Here is an 18,069-nt window from a genome sequence, read left to right on the forward strand (position 1 = left end):
GAGCCGCAGTGGGGCTGAGTGTGAGGCAGGCTGGCTGACCACTGTTTCCATGGACACTGTGTCCAAGGCCAGCCCTGCCTTCCAGCGGCTTTGCCATCTAGGACGGGTGCCAGGTGGGGTAGGCCCTTCTCCTCTCCCTTCCGATTCTCAGAAGCTGCTGGGGGTGGGGGCTTCCTGGGCCTCAGGGCACAGAGCTGCAAATCCTTCCTGATCCAGGCCTCTCCCCTGCCACAGCCCCTCCCCGAGAGCAAACACACGTGGCTGGAGCGGGGAAGAGCACGGTGCCCTGCGTGGCCTGACCTGGCTTGGGGCCAAGGCTCCCTGCTACATAAGCTGGGGCCCCCAGGGGAGCAAGCACCCGGCCCGGCTCCCTCCCTGCCCGTCCCCGTCCCCCCACCCGTGCCAGCCCCCAGGATGGGTGCCCCGAGCGCGTGCCGGACGCTGGTGTTGGCTCTGGCGGCCATGCTCGTGGTGCCGCAGGCAGGTAAGAGCCCCCCACTCCGCCCCCTCTCGATGCTGTCTTCACGGCGGGGGTCTCTGCAGGTCGCTTGCCTGGGAGCTTCTCCTGCAGAGTGCACGGGCAGATTACCCTACGACTCCCTGAGTGTCCTGGATGGGACCCTACCTGTCCCCAACACAGGGCTCTGGGGCCCCACGGGCTCACAGTGTCAGGAAACTCAGGGGCTGGCTTGGATGGGGTGTCCAGGAGAAGTCGGGCCCCTGACCGCAGGGCAAGGCCCCTGGGAGACCACCGAAAGGGTCTTGGTCTTGGGGGTGGGACAGGAGTGGGCAATGGGGGAGGGGGTCACAGCTGGGGGTCTCTCTGGAGCCCCATGAGGCCCAGGCATCAGAGTGAGCAGGGGCAGGCTTAGCGTGGACCCCTGTCCAGGACCAGCTCTACCCTTCACGACCTCCCTGGGGATCACAGCTGGCAGGGCAGGTGAGGGTACCACCCTCAAGGGTTGCACAGCCAGCCGCAAGAGCCCCGGCCTCAACCCACGCCCGACTCCCACGGCCCATCTGTGGGCATCTCAGGCCGCACGGGCTGCCTGGCTCTCAGCCGAGCGTTTTCCCTCGTCTGCTGTCTCTTGGCCAGAGCCGCAGCATTAATACTTACTGTCAATAGAGAAAGATGCAGCCCCAGGGGCCACCGGGAGACACCCAGCCGGGCTGGCCATGAGGCTGCTGCAGCCCCTCCCTGCCCCGCCCTCCGCCCCCTCCCAAACTTGGGGTCTGGGCTGGGCAGGCGAGGCTCCCTGGGATCTCTCTCCATCTGTGGAAGGGAGGCTGGGTGGTCAGCAGGGCTGGAGGCAGGGGGCTTCCCCCAGTGGCTCCCAGCCTGTGCCCGGGGGGAGCTGCCTCTGGCTGCAAGGTTTGGGTGCTGGTTTGACCAGAATAGCCACCTCCTTGCATCTGATTCTTCCGGGCCGTGCAGCCTTGGCTCCCCTCACCTGAGCAGGCAGGGCCTAGGGACTCTCAGCCCACCCGTCCTCCTGTCCTCCACGCACGTCCAAGTTGGGGAGATCAAGCCCTTGGCAGGGACTGTGCTTTAGTCACCAGATGCACGTCCTGTGGCCAGGGAAGGCGGGCCCTGCACAGAGCAGCTTCATGTTAGGGGACACACCCCAAGGTGATGGGGTGGCTGCTGGTGGGCACTTCTCTGGCTACAAGATGGAGGCCCAGGTGGTCCAGCCCAAGGAGGGCACTGCACGGAGCAGATAACCAAGGGCAGTCAGCCTGGGCAGGGGAGGGGCTGCCTGGGGGGGAAGGGCTGCCTGGGGGGGAGGGGCTGCCTGGGCGGGGAGGGGTTGCCTGGGTTGGGGAGGGGCTGTCTGGGGAAGGGGAGGAGCTGCCTGGGGCGGGGGAGGGGCTGTAGGGCCAGGGAGGGGCTTCCTGGGGCCGGGGAGGGGCTGCCTGGGGCTGGGGAGGGGCTGCCTGCGGCGGGAGCCGGGGCGTGGGAGTGGCTGGTTGGGCCGGCACACAGGGGCAGGGCTGTGGGCTGTGGGTCGGGGTGGAGGACACAGGGAGCGGCTGGCTTTCTGGGAAAGGCAGTCAACCTGGATCTCTGGAGGCGGCCCCTGTGGTGGTTCCCAGATGTCAGCAGGACCTGGCTGGAAAAGCCAGGCAGGGCCAGGCCAGAGCGCAAACCACAGGGCCGGCCCCTCGCTGAGCCCTGACCATGCTGTGGGGGCTGGGGCCTCACCTCCCACCTCCCCACAGAGCACAGGCTTGGGCTGGGCCGTCTCAGATCAGGATCCAGGGAGGAGCTCTGGGGTCCTGTGAAGGGGGCACCCCAACCCAAACTGGGCAGACAATGGCCGGGGGGCCTCAGAGTCCTGTGGGTTGGAGCTGCCTCCTCCCAGCCTCCATGGGGTTGGTGGGTGAGGCCTTGCCCGGAGGCGGTGGTCAGCCTGGGGGACCTTGGGCGGCCATCCCAGTATCAACGGCCACACAGCTTGCGCGGCCCAGAGTCCTGCCCCCAGCCTGCCCCACTCGCCCCGACTTAGGATCTAGTTCGAAACTGGTTCTGTGTTTAGGTTTCTGCTAAGTCACGCCTGGAAGGCTCCAAGTGTGTCCTCCTAACAAAGCTGGTCTTTGTCCTTCTCCAAGGGATGTGTGGGATGGGGCGAAATCCCCCCTTGGGGCGGCCAACGCCTTTTCCTGATTCCATTTTCTCCCCCATCCCTTGAGAAGGAGGCACCATCCCCGCCTGTCAGTCGGGGACAGGGCAGGCCGTGCTGGGGGCAGCTCAGGGCTCCCTGCTGGAAGCTTCCATCCCGCAGGCTTTCCATAGCATTGAGCAGCAGCGGAGGCATCTGCGGCTGACGGTTGGGGTGGCCTGAGTGGCTGGGGAGGAGTCCCGGCCTTGGCCAGAGTGTGTCGTGAGGGTGAACCTGCAGGGCGTGGAGACCGCCACCAAGGACCCCACATGCGGCTGCCGCACCAGGGATGTGGCCAGGTCCGTGGTTGGGTTCGTGGCTGGCAGCCACATCTGGTTCCTCACTGACTCCCATCCCGTCTTCCCACAGAGACCCAGGGCCCTGTGGAGCCGAGCTGGGGGAATGCAGGGCACACCATGGATGGCGGTACGTGGCCAGGTTCGGGGGTGGGGGGTTCCTGACCAGGCTGGAGGGGCTGGAATTTGGGCTGGGGCAGGCAGACGCCTCTCCAAGCAGCCATGCGTCTGACAGAGACCCTCCCTGGGTCCCCTGCCCAGGACAATACCCAGCACCCGAGGCGGAGCTTGGCGCTCCAAAGAAGAGGAAAGTGCAGAGCAGAGAGACATGCACACAGACGCACATGCGTGGACAGGCACATGCGTGCCCACACTTACACTGGCACACACATGTGTGCACACACAGGCCAAAACACAAGGGCAGCAGTGTTTGTGGGGCAGACAGGGCCAAGGGTAAAGGGGCTGCCTTGCCCCCAGCCTATCAGTTTTGGGCTCCCCGTCAACTCTGGTGGCTGGCGAGGAGGGTGGGCCCCGGGGAGGGTGTCTCTGCTTCCCCTTCCTGGCCACGTTCCTGGGGTGACCAGCCTTCACCCACAGGTGCCCCGACGTCCTCGCCCACCCGGCGCGTGAGCTTTGTTCCACCCGTCACTGTCTTCCCCAGCCTGAGCCGTAAGCAGATGCTGCCCCTGCCAGCCGGGAAGGGGGTGTTTGCCAGTTCCAAAGGTGGGGGCCCAGATCTAGGGGTGCAGCTGCCACCAGGTGGGGCTGTTGGGCCAGACCCAGAGTCCTCCGTGTGGGCGGTCTCCTGGTCACTGGCCACCCTGGGGGATGGGGACGGGTCAGGGGTCTTGGAGCAAAACAGACGCAGTCCAGGGTGAGCCAGGCAGGGCATAGCCAGCAGCCGACCATGGGCTTTTCCATTCCAAAAACCAGGGTGCCTCGGCCCAGGGGAGGCTACCCCGTGGGGGGCTGGCATGGGGATGGGCCTCATCCCGCGCTCCCCACAGCCCTGAACCCGGCGCACAACGGGCGGGTGTGCAGCACCTGGGGTGACTTCCACTACAAGACCTTCGACGGCGACGTCTTCCGCTTCCCTGGCCTTTGCAACTACGTGTTCTCTGAGCACTGCCGCGCCGCCTACGAGGACTTCAACGTCCAGCTACGCCGAGGCCTAGTGGGCTCCAGGCCTGTGGTCACCCGTGTTGTCATCAAGGCCCAGGGGCTGGTGCTGGAGGCGTCCAACGGCTCCGTCCTCGTCAACGGGCAGCGGTGAGCCGGCCACCCTGGGGAGGGGCGAGGGCCGGGCCACACAGTGTGACCTCCCCACACGGCCGTGTCTGACCTGGGCCAGGGCTGGGGTGGGGTTGGGTGGGCAGGCAGCCGGGAGGGCGGGGCCCAGGGAGAGACCCCGCTGTCTGCGCAGGGAGGAGCTGCCTTACAGCCGCACTGGCCTCCTGGTGGAGCAGAGCGGGGACTACATCAAGGTCAGCATCCGGCTGGTGCTGACATTCCTGTGGAACGGAGAGGACAGTGCCCTGGTGAGGAAGCCCCCTCGCCCCTTGCCCCTTCAGGCCTGGCCACAAAACCCCCACCGGGGGTCGAGGGATGCCTCCCTGGGCTTGGGGTCACGGGGCTTGGGGCATGTTGCCAGTGGGGGGATCAGAGGTCCTGAGGCTGGAGCTGCCCCTCCCCACTCTCAGCTGGAGCTGGATCCCAAATACGCCAACCAGACCTGTGGCCTGTGTGGGGACTTCAACGGCCTCCCGGCCTTCAACGAGTTCTATGCCCACAGTGAGTGCCACCTGGGTGAGGGGGCGGTGACCGATTATGTCGGCCAACGAAGAGCCACAGTCCCGGGGAGGCTGGGAGGGGGCGGAGTGGGGACCGGGCACCGGGCAGGGAGGGGCCACGAGGACTGTGCCCTACATGGTGGGAGGAGCGCCCCTCGGGGGTGTTGGGCCCTAGGCAGGAGTGGGAGTCCTCTGGCCTGGGCTCAGGAAGTGGGAGCCCATATCTTGTCCCCAGGAGCCCCTCAGAGCCACCACACCCCTGCTTTCTTCCCGGCAGACGCCAGGCTGACCCCGCTCCAGTTTGGGAACCTGCAGAAGTTGGATGGGCCCACGGAGCAGTGCCCGGACCCGCTGCCCTTGCCGGCCGGCAACTGCACGGACGAGGTGAGTCCCCCCCCACCCCCAGCTCCTGGGCAGGGACGGCCTCCAGGTCCAGGGGGAGCTGGGCCGAGGTCTGAGGAATGTTCCCAGCTGGTGGAGAGATGGTGCCATTGGAGGGAGGCCGGGCAGCCACCCTCTGTGTGCTCAGTTCCACGGTACACACTGTCCGAGTGTGGTGACGTGCGTGTTCATCAGGCCACGCGTGTGCCCATCTGTGTGAGCAAACACAGGCCCATGCTGCACAGGCTGGGCTGAGGGTGGGCACTCGGGGAGCCCGGAGCCAGCCCTTCCCACCAGCAGGGGGACTCAGAAGGGGCCTGGAGGCTCCAGGATCCCCAAACCAGCAGGATCTCTGAGCCTTAAATTGTGCTGTGAATGACAGCATTAGCCCCCCTGTGAGCTGGGCCCCGCAGCCGGCAGCCCTGGGCCTGGGGACGGAGGACACTCAGCACTGGACTGCCCTGAACCTGCCGGGCTGCCCAGAGAGGCGGGGCCTCCACCTCCCCTCCTTGGCTCCGCCTCCTGGGGCGGGGGTCTGCACCTTTCTTGGGCGCTTACTCCACGGGCAGGCACATCCGGAGTAGGGGATCCCAGGTCACGGGTCACTCCCCAAGGGCCAAGCAGAGCTCTGCATGGCCACAGTGGGTGGAAGGGGGGGGGCTGGGTACAAGGAACCCCGACAGGGAGAGGGCTTCCTGGCCTGGCCTGCCATGGGTCCTATTCCAGCACCGTGGCAGCCCCCATGGATGGCAGGGGTGCCCAGCCTGGTCCACTGTGCTCCCCAGGAGGGCATCTGCCACCGCACCCTGCTGGGGCCGGCCTTTGCGGAGTGCCACGCACTGGTGGACAGCACTGCATACCTGGCCGCCTGCGCCCAGGACCTGTGCCGCTGCCCCACCTGCCCGTGTGCCACCTTTGTGGAATACTCACGCCAGTGCGCCCACGCGGGGGGCCAGCCGCGGAACTGGAGGTGCCCTGAGCTCTGCCGTGAGTGCTCCCAGGGCCTTCGCCAGGGATTGTGCCGCAGAGAAGGGGCAGGGGGAGCGCCTTGGGGGCCACTGGGGGGTGGGGAGGCCTGGGGGACAGGGGTGGAGGGCAGAGGACCCACCCCAGGCATAGTGGGCAGAGGCCACCCCAGGACCCCAGGAGGGGGTGGGGCCTCCGGGGGCTGCAGGAGAAGGAGAGGCTGTGGAGAGGCTGTGCAGCAGGTGGCGGGGGCTGGGGCTGGAGGGTGGAGCTGCCCACGATGAGGGGCGTCAGGGCCACCCTGGGGCCTAGCTCTGGCTTCTGTGGACTTGATGGCATGTGGAAGGCCGTGGGAGGCGGCTGGGGCTGACCACACGGGCAGTACAGTGCCCTTCCCCTGGCCCAGCCCCGCCTCCTTTTGCGCAGCCCGGACCTGCCCCCTCAACATGCAGCACCAGGAGTGTGGCTCACCCTGCACGGACACCTGCTCCAACCCCCAGCGCGCGCAGCTCTGCGAGGACCACTGTGTGGATGGCTGCTTCTGCCCCCCAGGCAGGTCTTGTGTGCCCTGGACCCCTCGGGGCTTTCAGGTCCCTGCTCCCAACCCCGCCCCCAGCCTCATCAGGCCTGGAAGCAGAGCCCCTCATGCCAGAAGGTCCCACCAGAGGGCCCAGGGTGGGAAGGGCACTGGCTGGGAGGGTGCCGGAAGACCTGCCGATGCGTGGAGGGAGGTAGAGCAGTGCCATGAGCCAGCTGGGCATGGTGGGGAAACTGAGGCCCAGAGGTGCTTGGTGTTCATCCAAGCGAGTGCAGCTCAGGGCGGGGGTGGTGTCCTGGAGCAGGAATTCCTCCCCAAGGGAGGCAGCTTGTCCCCAAGGCTGGTGTCTTCTGACCTTGGTGTCCCCTGTGCATGGGCCGGCCCTGCCTCACGCCGCGCCCCACAGGCACAGTGCTGGATGACATCACGCACTCTGGCTGCCTGCCCCTCGGGCAGTGCCCCTGCACCCACGGTGGCCGCACCTACAGCCCGGGCACCTCCTTCAACACCACCTGCAGCTCCTGGTACTTATGAGCCCACCAGCCTCCGCCTGGGGTGGGGTGTGGAGCTCCTGGTATTTATGAACCTGCCAGCCTCTGCCTGGGGTGGGGGTGTGGAGCTCCTGGTGTGCACCCACCAGCTTCCGCCTGCGGTGGGGGTGTGGAGGGTGGAGCCCACCTCCTCCTGACATGCCGGTTCTGCTCACGGCCTCCCTCCCCAGCACCTGCTCCGGGGGGCTATGGCAGTGCCAGGACCTGCCGTGCCCTGGCACCTGCTCTGTGCAGGGCGGGGCCCACATCTCCACCTATGATGAGAAACTCTACGACCTGCATGGTGACTGCAGCTACGTTCTGTCCAAGGTCTGGGCTTGGGGCCGGGTCTTCAGACACCCAGACCCTCCTGGGACCCTCATGCCCCTTCCACCCAGGGGAGGCCCCCACGATGGTCATAGAGGGGTGGATGTCCCTGCTGAGGGGGGAGCCCTGGGTCCCCATGATGGTCATAGAGGGATGGCTCTCCCTGCTGAGCAGCATGGGGCCAAGGAGCCCCCAGGCCCTGAGACAAGCTGCTGGGAGGTGACCAGAGGTGCCAAGGACCACCTCCCCACAGAGCCACATCCCCCACATGGGCATCCCCAGCACACTTCTGGGGGGCACCCCACATCATCGAGCCAGGCCCAATGCACGCGTGGGTCCTTCTCCCCAGAAATGTGCCGACAGCAGCTTCACCGTGCTGGCTGAGCTGCGGAAGTGTGGCCTGACGGACAACGAGAACTGCCTGAAAGCGGTGACGCTCAGCCTGGACGGCGGGGACACGGTGAGGACCTGGCTGGGGCCCTGGGCTGGGACAGGAAGAGGCATGCGAAGGTGTGCGGGGAGCAAGCACGGTCAGGTCCCCCTCCAGCCCCGAGGCCAGGTCCCCCCTCCAGCCCCCAGGCCAGGTCCCCCTCCAGCCCCCAGGTCAGGTCCCCCTCCAGCTGCGAGGTCAGGTCCCCCCTCCAGCCCTGAGGTCAGGTCCTCCCGGGGGGGCAATTGCAGAGCCCACCGCAGGTCCAGGCCTGAGCTTCTCTGTGGGCTCTGTCCCCAGTGGGGGCCCCTGGGCAGGCCACCCCCTCATTTGAGAGTCGGGAATGGGTTCCTCCCCAGAGCTGACCTCCCGCCCGCCTCCTTCCGCAGGCCATCCGGATCCAAGCGGACGGCGGCGTGTTCCTCAACTCCATCTACACGCAGCTGCCCCTGTCGGCAGGTATGTGGCTCTCCCAGGACGGCCGGGCCGGGTGGCGCCTCCTTGTAGGGGCAGCTCCCACAGCCTGGGCAGCGTCCGCTCCATCCCTGCTAGTTCTCCGTGGCCTCGGGCAGCTCCAGGAGCTCCCTGTGCTCGGTTTCTCGTCTGCAGAGTGGGGATGCCAGGCTCCCACCCCGGCAGCGGCAGGGACCCCACATCCAGCTCGCTCAGCCCCACTCTCTCAGGGAGCCCAGTCTCCACCTGAGCCCACTTGGCGGCCACAGGCATGGGACAGGGAGCCTGAGGGCTCCTGGCCACTCCTGGGTCTCACTCCCGGGTCTCAGTGGGGTGGCCCGGCCCACTGGATGCCCTGCCCCTCCAATCTAGCCAGATCTGTCCCTGCACCCCTGACCGGCCTCTCCCCCACACTCCCGGCAGCCAACATCACCTTGTTCACACCCTCGAGCTTCTTCATCGTGGTGCAGACAGGCCTCGGGCTGCAGCTGCTGGTGCAGCTGGTGCCACTCATGCAGGTGTTTGTCAGGCTGGACCCCGCCCACCAGGGCCAGATGTGCGGTGAGGCTGGGCAGGGGCCTTCGGGGACAAGGCCATTGGGGACAGGGCCTGGACTAGCGCCAGGCTGCAGGGAGGGGCAGGCAGAGGCGGGCAGGGGACTGGGGAGGGGGCTGCCCCCAGGGCATGGCGGAGACCCTGGTGCCAGCGCAGGACACCAGCATTGGACCAGCGGCCCCGGAAGCAGCCAGCTGGGAGGATGGAGCGGGCAGCCCTGCCCTGGCTCAGGCCGACTTTGCACAGGGGCTGGCTTTGCACAGGGGCCGACTTTGCACAGGGGCCAACTTTGTGCAGGGGCCGACTGCACAGGGGCTGGCTTTGCACAGGGGCCGACTTTGCACAGGGGCCGACTTTGCACAGGGGCGCCCCCTGCCAGGGCTTATCTGCAGAGGGTTCTGGGAGCAGAATCCTGGGACAGGGCTCCCAGCCATTCCACCCTGTGTGGTGCCTGGAGGGATGGCAGGGGCCAGGAGCCAGGTGGGCCCAACAGTGGCCGCTGACATCCCCCAACCCTGGCCCCCAGGCCTGTGTGGGAACTTCAACCAGAACCAGGCTGACGACTTCACGGCCCTCAGCGGGGTGGTGGAGGCCACGGGTGCAGCCTTCGCCAACACCTGGAAGGCCCAGGCCGCCTGTGCCAATGCCAGGAACAGCTTTGAGGACCCCTGCTCCCTCAGTGTGGAGAATGGTACTCCTTGCCCCCACCCCCACAGTCACCCCAGGCTCAAGTCCCACCCAGCACCTTCCTGTCCCCTGGGCCACGGGGACCCCTGGGTGGGATTGGGGACCCCATGGAGGCAGGTGGGAGGCATCAGGAGGAGGTGCTTGGGGCCAGGCGGCCAGAACCCCCCAAGGCGCAGCAGGTGAGCCGCAAATTCCAACTCACTGTTCCCCGGGCTGAGGGGTGCACAGGCCTGCGTGTCAGGGGTGTGGGCTTCGGGGCAGGGCATGGAGATGAGGCCAGGTCTTCCCCACAGAGAACTACGCCCGGCACTGGTGCTCGCGCCTGACTGACCCCAACAGTGCCTTTTCGCGCTGCCACTCCGTCATCAACCCCAAGCCCTTCCACTCGGTGAGAGGCTGTGAGGCCAGACCCCCACGCCTGGGCAGGATGGGTGGGAGAGCCCTGGCAGGCTGGGGTCCCTGACGCCCCGACGCCTCCCACCTCCGCAGAACTGCATGTTTGACACCTGCAACTGTGAGCAGAGCGAGGACTGCCTGTGCGCCGCGCTGTCCTCCTACGTGCACGCCTGTGCCGCCAAGGGCGTGCAGCTCAGCGACTGGAGGGACGGCGTCTGCAGTGAGTGCCCACGCTGGGGGTGGGATGTGTCCACACTGCGTGGGGGTGCGGGGGACCCTGGCCGGCAGCAGCCGTCACTCACATGGTTCTCAGCCCAGAGCTTTGCACTTCCTCATCCCAGCCTCGCAAGAACCTCATGCCCTTGCGATCCCCACGTCACAGACGGGGATGCTGAGTTGAAGATGGGGGCTGGCCAGGCTGCTCGGCCGCTGACCTGTCCCCCCTGGCCCCACCGACCATAGCCAAGTACATGCAGAACTGCCCCAAGTCCCAGCGCTACGCCTACGTGGTGGATGCCTGCCAGCCCACTTGCCGCGGCCTAAGTGAGGCCGACGTCACCTGCAGCGTTTCCTTCGTGCCTGTGGACGGCTGCACCTGCCCCGCGGGCACCTTCCTCAATGACGCGGGCGCCTGTGTGCCCGCCCAGGAGTGCCCCTGCTACGCTCATGGCACCGTGCTGGCTCCTGGAGAGGTGGTGCACGACGAAGGCGCCGTGTGGTAAGGGTCTGGGGGGAAAGCAGGCCCCCAGGTGCTCCTCAAAGCTACTTCCCGCCCTCCCCGAAGGCTTCTGTGCCTCCCCCCAAGGGTTCTGAGACACGAGGGGCCAGGCTGGGGAGAGTGGGGCAGGGTGGACCCAGCACATTCTGAAGAGAAAATTCCCAGCTGGGAAAGAGGCCAGGAGAGGAGGTGGCCCTGGGAGGACACCTGCTGGCTGTTCTCAGCTGGGTCCACACGGCAGCCCCTGCCAGGAAAGGTGGGTGGCTCCCACTCCCACCCTGGGCTCAAAGGCCGCTCCTAACCCCAGGGTCCTGGCTGCTTTGCTGCCCCCCTGTGTGTATTTACCCATGTGCCTCCAGGGGATTTGGGGGCTCCCAGCAAACACAGCAGCAGGCACCGTCTGGCCTTACAAGGAGGTGGCCAGGCTGGGGAGGCCCAGTGTTCGGCGGGGGCTCGGAAGCCCGGGGGTGGGGTCTGCAGGGTGAGGGCCGCAGGTCCAGGCTGTGCCGTCCGTCTCTTGTAGTTCATGTACGGGTGGGAAGCTAAGCTGCCTGGGAGCCTCTCTGCAGAAAAGCACAGGTAAGTGCCACCCCTCCCCTGCCCTGCCCTGCCCCGCCCCGCCCCGCCCCGCCCTGCACTGCACCACCCCGCCTGGCCCGGCCCCAACACGCCCCACCCTGCCCCACCCCACCTGAGCCCTGCCGGGCCAGGTCAGTCCTCACCTGGGCTCTGCCACAGGCACCCATGCCCTGACACGCCAGGGACGGAGGGGCCAGTGGGTCTCTGCCCCGCAGTGTGGCCAGGGTGTCCTGGGGTTGGGGGCTGCAGGTGTCATGGAAGCTTTGGCTCGGGGGCCGTTAACTTGATCAGCAGGACAGGCTCAGGGCTGCCTGGGGTCAGTTGAGGGCCGTGGCTGCCCTTCCCCAGGACCCCTCCCACCAAGCTCTGTCCCCAGGGTGTGCAGCCCCCATGGTGTACCTGGACTGCAGCAACAGCTCGGCGGGCACCCCTGGGGCCGAGTGCCTCCGGAGCTGCCACACGCTGGACGTGGGCTGTGTGAGTTCCATGCTTCAGGGAGGGGTGGGCAGGGAAGGGGTCCCAGCTTTCCCAGCTCCCGAGCCCAGGGATCTGGTGGTCCTGGAGACACTTACCCACCTGGAAGCTCCGCCCTGGCCCATGCGTTGCCCTGGGCGCTGCTGGGTGCGCCTGTCCCAGGGGGTGAGTGACATCTGCCCACCCTGGTGTCCAACCCTGACCGGTACCTGCCTGGGCCCCACAGTTCAGCACACACTGCGTGTCCGGCTGTGTCTGTCCCCCGGGGCTGGTGTCGGATGGGAGTGGGGGCTGCATTGCCGAGGAGGACTGCCCCTGTGTGCACAACGAGGCCACCTACAAGCCTGGAGAGACCATCAGGGTCGACTGCAACACCTGGTGGGTCGTGAGTCTCTCGGAGGCAGCGGGTGGGGAGGGCGGGGGTGGGGAGGGCAGTGGGCGGGGAGGGCGGGGGCGGGGAGGGCAGCAGGTGGGGAGGGTGGGGGCGGGGAGGGCAGCAGGTGGGGAGGGCGTGGGCGGGGAGGGCAGCAGGTGGGGAGGGCGGGGGCGGGGAGGGCAGCAGGTGGGGAGGGCGGAGGCGGGGAGGGCAGGGGGCAGGGAGGGCAGCGGGTGGGGAGGCAGCGGGTGGGGAGGGCAGGGGGTGGGGAGGGCAGGGGGCAGGGAGGCAGCAGGCGGGGAGGGCAGGGGGCGGGGAGGGCAGGGGGCCAGCTGGCCAGGGTGAGGTGGGGCCGTGGCAGGAGAGAGAGTTGCTAGGAAAGCCATGGGCCGTCCTGTGCGTCCTCTGGAAGGTGGCCCAGGGGCCGTGGTGCTACCAGGAGCCTGGTGGGGCTGCGTGCCCTGCATTCACAGTGGGGGACACCACTCCTTCCACGGAGGAGGGGTCAGGCTGGGCCTGGGGAGGCTGAGGCCCCGTGCTGACCTGCACAGGCCTGGGTGCCAGGTCTCAGGAAGGCCGGGAGAGCAGGCCCCTGTGAGCAGGCACCACTGTGGCCCCTCGCAGCACCTGCAGGAACCGGAGGTGGGAGTGCAGCCACCGGCTCTGCCTGGGCACCTGCGTGGCCTACGGGGATGGCCACTTCATCACCTTCGATGGCGATCGCTACAGCTTTGAAGGCAGCTGCGAGTACATCTTGGCCCAGGTACGCCGCCCCCTCGCCCGCTCCTGCAGGCCAGGCATACTCCAGCCCGCAGCCAGCAGCTTGTCTCTTTCTGGCCCAGGACTACTGTGGGGACAACACCACCCACGGGACCTTCCGCATCGTCACCGAGAACATCCCCTGTGGGACCACCGGCACCACCTGCTCCAAGGCCATCAAGCTCTTCGTGGAGGTGAGAACGGCCCCAGCTGTGAGCACCCCCGACCCTGCAGCCAACGAGCCGGCCCCCAGGGAAGCTTCGTGAGGCTTTAGCTGCACCCACAGGTTCTCAGCAGTGTCCTGGCCCCGGGCTGCTGTTCCAAGCAGCCACAAACCAGGGGGCTTAGACAACAGAAATGCATTCTCAGTCCTGGAGCCGGAAGTCAGAGATCCAGGCGGGCAGGGCCACACTCCCTGTCGAGGGTCTCGGGAGGTCCTTCCTGCCTCTCCCAGCTTCACGGGCGGCAGGCGTCCCTGGGCTGTGGCTGCCTGTGGCCTCCCGCTGTGTCTGCGTCTGTCTTCTCTCTCTTTGTTTTTCTCTTCTGTCTCTTGTAAGGACACTGGTCATTGGATTTAGGGCCCCCCCCCCCCAGGTAGTCCAGGATGATCTCATTTCAAGATGCTTCACTTAATCCCGTCTGCAGAGATGCTTTCTCCCAGTGAGGGCCCGGGCCGAGGTTCTGGGAGTTCGCATGTGGACAGGCATTTTCAGGAGCCACGATTCACCCTGCCACACCCAGAGACACCCACTCCAGCAAAGGGGGGCCGGAGCTCCCAGGGGATAAAGCAGCGCCGCTGGCCGGGATGCTCCCTGCAGATGGCGGGAGGGGCTGAGGACCGCAGCGGGTCAGGGGAGGCTGGTGTGAGGGCGTGGGGGCTGCAGGGCTGGATGGGGAGCAGGGTGGGGTGGAGCGGGCCTACTGCAGCCTCTGCTGCTCCCGTGCAGCCCCAAGGTTCCCAGGCAGCCCCTGTTCCCAGCACTTCCTGGCCAGCCTCTTGCCAAATCTTCACTGAGGGTCTCACGGACCCAGCTCATCCCTAACGCCAGCCCCTTGTGCTAAGAGCCCGTACGCACCTGCAGAGCACTGGGTGGGGCATCCCTGGGTCTCAGGCCCCTCCCTGGGGGCCACAGGGTCGGCTTCCGGCAGCGTCTGCCTCCCCTGCAGAGCTACGAGCTGATCCTCCAAGAGGGGACCTTTAAGGTGGTGGCGAGAGGGCCGGGTGGGGACCCACCCTACAAGATCCGCTACATGGGGATCTTCCTGGTCATTGAGACCCACGGGATGGCCGTGTCCTGGGACCGGAAGACCAGCGTGTTCATCCGACTGCACCAGGACTACAAGGTGAGCTCGGGCCGTGCACTCCTAGGCCCTGCAGGACCCTCTCACAGTGACGGAAACCCTGGTGCCAGGTGGGGCCTGTGGGACTCACTGACCCGTGGGTGCGTGAGCCTGGCTGGTGAGGGCCCTGCCTGTGGCCTCCACAGTGGGCAGAGGATTTTGCAGGGAAGCAGGTGCCACCCAGCGGCCCACCCAGGGACCCACTGCACACCTGTCTCCTGCAAGTTCACCAGGCACTGCCTGGGGAACCGGCTGCCCTCCCTCCATCCCCCGAGGGCTCTGGAGCCCAGGGTGGGCTCTGTGCTGCCTCCCACGGGTGCCTGTGGCCCCAGCTCCAGGGCCCCACTCTCTCGCTGCCTCTGCAGGGCAGGGTCTGCGGCCTGTGCGGGAACTTCGACGACAATGCCATCAATGACTTTGCCACACGTAGCCGGTCCGTGGTGGGGGACGCACTGGAGTTTGGGAACAGCTGGAAGCTCTCCCCCTCCTGCCCGGACGCCCTGGCGCCCAAGGACCCCTGCACGGCCAACCCCTTCCGCAAGTCCTGGGCCCAGAAGCAGTGCAGCATCCTCCACGGCCCCACCTTTGCCGCCTGCCGCTCCCAGGTGGGGCTCTGGTCTTGGCAGGCAGGGTCTGGTGGGGATGGCAGCTGCTTCCTTCCCGCCGAGAACTGGGTCTTCTGGGCAGACAGCAGTGCTCCAAGGAGGGTCTGACCATGTCCCATGGCACACGGTCCTGGATGTCAGGTCCCAAGTCCGGATCTCCCATCAGCCCCACACCTGTGCCTCTTGCCCCTGGCACGAAGCCATCTTGGCTGTTTCCCGGCCACTCCTTTGACCACAGCCTCAGTCACACCCAGAGGCTCACAGGGAGGGGCAGCCCTCTATGTGGCCCCAGCCACCCTCCTCTATGATCCCCAGACCTGCCCAGTCCTCAGCACAAACTGGAATGCCAGCCTGGCTCCCCGCTCAGCCAGGGAGGAATCAGAGATCTGCCCTAAGCAGAGACTTCCAAAAAGCAGTTTCCTGACTGGGCGCGGTGGCTCATGTCTGTAATCCCAGCACTTTGGGACGCTGAGGCAGGTGGATCACCTGAGGTCAGGAGTTTGAGACCAGCCTGGTCAACATGGCGAAACCCCGTCTCTACAAAAAATACAAAAATAGCTGGGTGTGGTGGTGTGTGCCTGTAATCCCAGCTCCTCGGGAGGCTGAGGCAGGAGAATCACTTGAAACTGGGAAGAGGAGGTTGCAGTGAGCCAAGATCGTGCCACTGCACTCCAGCCTAAGCAAAAAGAGTGAGACTCTGTCTCAAAACAAAACAACAAAAAACCAAAAAGCAGTTTCCTGTCATCTTAAGGAAGACTTGAGTGCCCACTTAGGCACACAGCATGGTGGCTCAGGAGCTGAGATGAGGGGCTGGCGTAGGGGCAGCAGTGGGCATACTCGCTCGTGGGAGGCCCTGAAGCACTCTCATGTTGGCCGCCGCTTGCCCTCTTGAGAAGGCAGCTGGTGACCCCTTGGAAGGTCCTGTGGCCTGACAAAGCTGAGCCCAGGTTCAGATGGGGCCTGGGAGGGGTGTGGGCTGCCTGGAGGAAGCAGGCAGCTTCCCATGGTCAGGACGCGTTCACAGCTCAGCTCCCCGCGTGGCTGGTCTGGAAAGGAAGTGACCACTCCTTCCTTAGTGCACATTCACTGGGTGCCTGGAATAGCCTGGCATGTTCTGGGCTCACCCCAGTGATCAGGGGACAAGGCTGACCCTCACAGAGCTTCCAGAGGAGGCAGAAAGGCGGCGGGCGCTGGGTGGTCGGATGCTAGGATGTGGAGGGCCCTGGCCAGGGGTTGGGTCCGCTGGAGGGAAGGCCCCCAGGTGGAAAGGAGGCCAGTACGACTGCAGCGGAGGGAGGTGGGGGCGAGGGCAGAGGGTGAGCAGGGGTGCTATGCTCCACATGGGTTTGAAACCTGTGGGCCACATGACCAGATCCACGTGATAGATCCAAAGAGCACATGTGAAGGCAGGCAGATGGGCAGGCGCATAGGTGGGCAGGTGCATAGGTGGGCAGATGGACAGGTGGGCAGATGGGCAGGTGGGAAGGGATATAGGTGGACGAGGGCACAGGTGGGCTGGAGAAGTGCTGGGGCAGCTCCCATTTGGGGCAGCTCTGAGATATTCCAGGCCCGAGGAGCTCAGAGAGCTGCCATGGGGGGTGTTGAAATACAGATGGTTCCAGCAACTGGCCCTGGGCCAGCCACCCCCTGGCCGGGGGGGCCATTGTCCTGGCTGAGCTGCACCTTGGCCTCACCCGCAGGTTGACTCCACCAAGTACTACGAGGCCTGCGTGAACGACGCGTGTGCCTGCGACTCGGGTGGCGACTGCGAGTGTTTCTGCACGGCTGTGGCTGCCTACGCCCAGGCCTGCCACGACGCGGGCCTGTGTGTGTCCTGGCGGACTCCGGACACCTGCCGTGAGTCGGGCTCTGTCCGTGGTGCTGAAGGGTGGAGCTGCCGGGGCAGGGGAGGAGGAGTGGCAGCCTCCGTAGGTGCATTGACCTGGGCCTGAGCCGCACACAGACATCCAACACGCATGTGCCTCCATGTGAGTGCACAAGTTTCTATGCACAGAGGAAGACCTGTGCAAAACCACCAGACAGGTTGCCCCAGCATGAGACAGCTCCTAGGGGACAAGAGTTCCAAGGGCAGGGCTGGGGAGTGGAGGGGAAGGTGAGGCACCACCCGGCCCGAGGCCCTGCATGTCTGGGACAAGCCCGGGTCTGGCTCTGGGGACACCGGCCCCCACGCCCGGGGTAGGGGCTGCCCTGCACAACAGGGGTGAGGGCCGGTGGGCGCCTCCTTAGCCTCTGCCCTCTGTGCCCCAGCCTTGTTCTGTGACTTCTACAACCCACATGGGGGCTGTGAGTGGCACTACCAGCCCTGCGGGGCACCCTGCCTAAAAACCTGCCGGAACCCCAGTGGGCACTGCCTGGTGGACCTGCCTGGCCTGGAAGGTGAGGGGCAGCCTTTCTTGGATGGAGCCTCCTCTCCTTGGGTTCCCGAGTGTACGTGGGGGGGCGGGGATCCCCAGGGACGCGGTGTAGGCTCCCGTAAACTGCACAATGCAAGCCTTGAGGGCAGGCCCCTGCTGGCTGGTGGGGGGCGGCTACTCCCTGCAGCATGGAGCCCCTGGCTGGAGAGACTAAAGGGCCCTGGTGAGTCTTCTGCTCACCCTGCCGGCCCTAGGCTGCTACCCGAAGTGCCCACCCAGCCAGCCCTTCTTCAATGAGGACCAGATGAGGTGCGTGGCCCAGTGTGGCTGCTACGACAAGGATGGAAACTACTATGACGTCGGTGCAAGGGTCCCCACAGCAGAGAACTGCCAGAGCTGGTGAGGGGGTGGGAAGCGGGTGGCGCTGGGGGAGCAGGGCTGGGGAGCAGGCCCTGCAGGCTGCCCCCCAGGCCCTCAGCTTGCCTCTCCCCCACCCCTAGTAACTGCACACCCAGTGGCATCCAGTGCGCTCACAGCCTTGAGGGTAAGGAAGGGCCGGGGGGTTAGTGGGCCGGTGAAGGCTGGGGCCAGGGGCTCGGAGGCCCTGGGTGACTCTGCCGGCTCCATCCCCAGCCTGCACCTGCACCTATGAGGACAGGACCTACAGCTACCAGGACGTCATCTACAACACCACCGATGGGCTTGGCGCCTGCTTGATCGCCATCTGCGGAAGCAATGGCACCATCATCAGGAAGGCTGTGGCATGTCCTGGAACTCCGGCCACAACGCCATTCACCTTCACCACCGCCTGGGTCCCCCACTCCACGACAAGT

The 18,069-nt window shown here is 66.3% G+C and overlaps 1 protein-coding gene across 1 annotated transcript in view; it reads left to right on the forward strand.

Moving 5' to 3' along the window:
* Positions 1-320: 320 nt before the first annotated feature.
* The window catches only part of MUC5B (mucin 5B, oligomeric mucus/gel-forming), a 43,655-nt gene continuing 25,906 nt past the window's right edge, over positions 321-18,069 (forward strand). The window contains exons 1-30 of the mRNA XM_054661861.2: positions 321-484; positions 3,030-3,086; positions 3,554-3,625; positions 3,964-4,225; positions 4,380-4,494; positions 4,657-4,747; positions 5,024-5,130; positions 5,913-6,114; positions 6,520-6,645; positions 7,038-7,155; positions 7,353-7,491; positions 7,838-7,948; positions 8,308-8,377; positions 8,795-8,932; positions 9,453-9,617; positions 9,907-10,001; positions 10,103-10,229; positions 10,472-10,727; positions 11,251-11,306; positions 11,683-11,783; positions 12,007-12,158; positions 12,781-12,919; positions 12,999-13,109; positions 14,083-14,259; positions 14,622-14,861; positions 16,562-16,718; positions 17,130-17,258; positions 17,491-17,635; positions 17,737-17,780; positions 17,870-18,067. Of these exons, the coding sequence (XP_054517836.2) occupies positions 415-484; positions 3,030-3,086; positions 3,554-3,625; positions 3,964-4,225; positions 4,380-4,494; positions 4,657-4,747; positions 5,024-5,130; positions 5,913-6,114; positions 6,520-6,645; positions 7,038-7,155; positions 7,353-7,491; positions 7,838-7,948; positions 8,308-8,377; positions 8,795-8,932; positions 9,453-9,617; positions 9,907-10,001; positions 10,103-10,229; positions 10,472-10,727; positions 11,251-11,306; positions 11,683-11,783; positions 12,007-12,158; positions 12,781-12,919; positions 12,999-13,109; positions 14,083-14,259; positions 14,622-14,861; positions 16,562-16,718; positions 17,130-17,258; positions 17,491-17,635; positions 17,737-17,780; positions 17,870-18,067 (3,970 nt within the window). The 5' untranslated portion in view covers positions 321-414. The remainder of the gene's footprint in view (positions 485-3,029; positions 3,087-3,553; positions 3,626-3,963; positions 4,226-4,379; positions 4,495-4,656; positions 4,748-5,023; positions 5,131-5,912; positions 6,115-6,519; positions 6,646-7,037; positions 7,156-7,352; positions 7,492-7,837; positions 7,949-8,307; positions 8,378-8,794; positions 8,933-9,452; positions 9,618-9,906; positions 10,002-10,102; positions 10,230-10,471; positions 10,728-11,250; positions 11,307-11,682; positions 11,784-12,006; positions 12,159-12,780; positions 12,920-12,998; positions 13,110-14,082; positions 14,260-14,621; positions 14,862-16,561; positions 16,719-17,129; positions 17,259-17,490; positions 17,636-17,736; positions 17,781-17,869; positions 18,068-18,069) is intronic.

Source organism: Pan troglodytes, chromosome 9 (assembly GCF_028858775.2).
Source record: "Pan troglodytes isolate AG18354 chromosome 9, NHGRI_mPanTro3-v2.0_pri, whole genome shotgun sequence".
NCBI classification, from domain to species: domain Eukaryota; kingdom Metazoa; phylum Chordata; class Mammalia; order Primates; family Hominidae; genus Pan; species Pan troglodytes.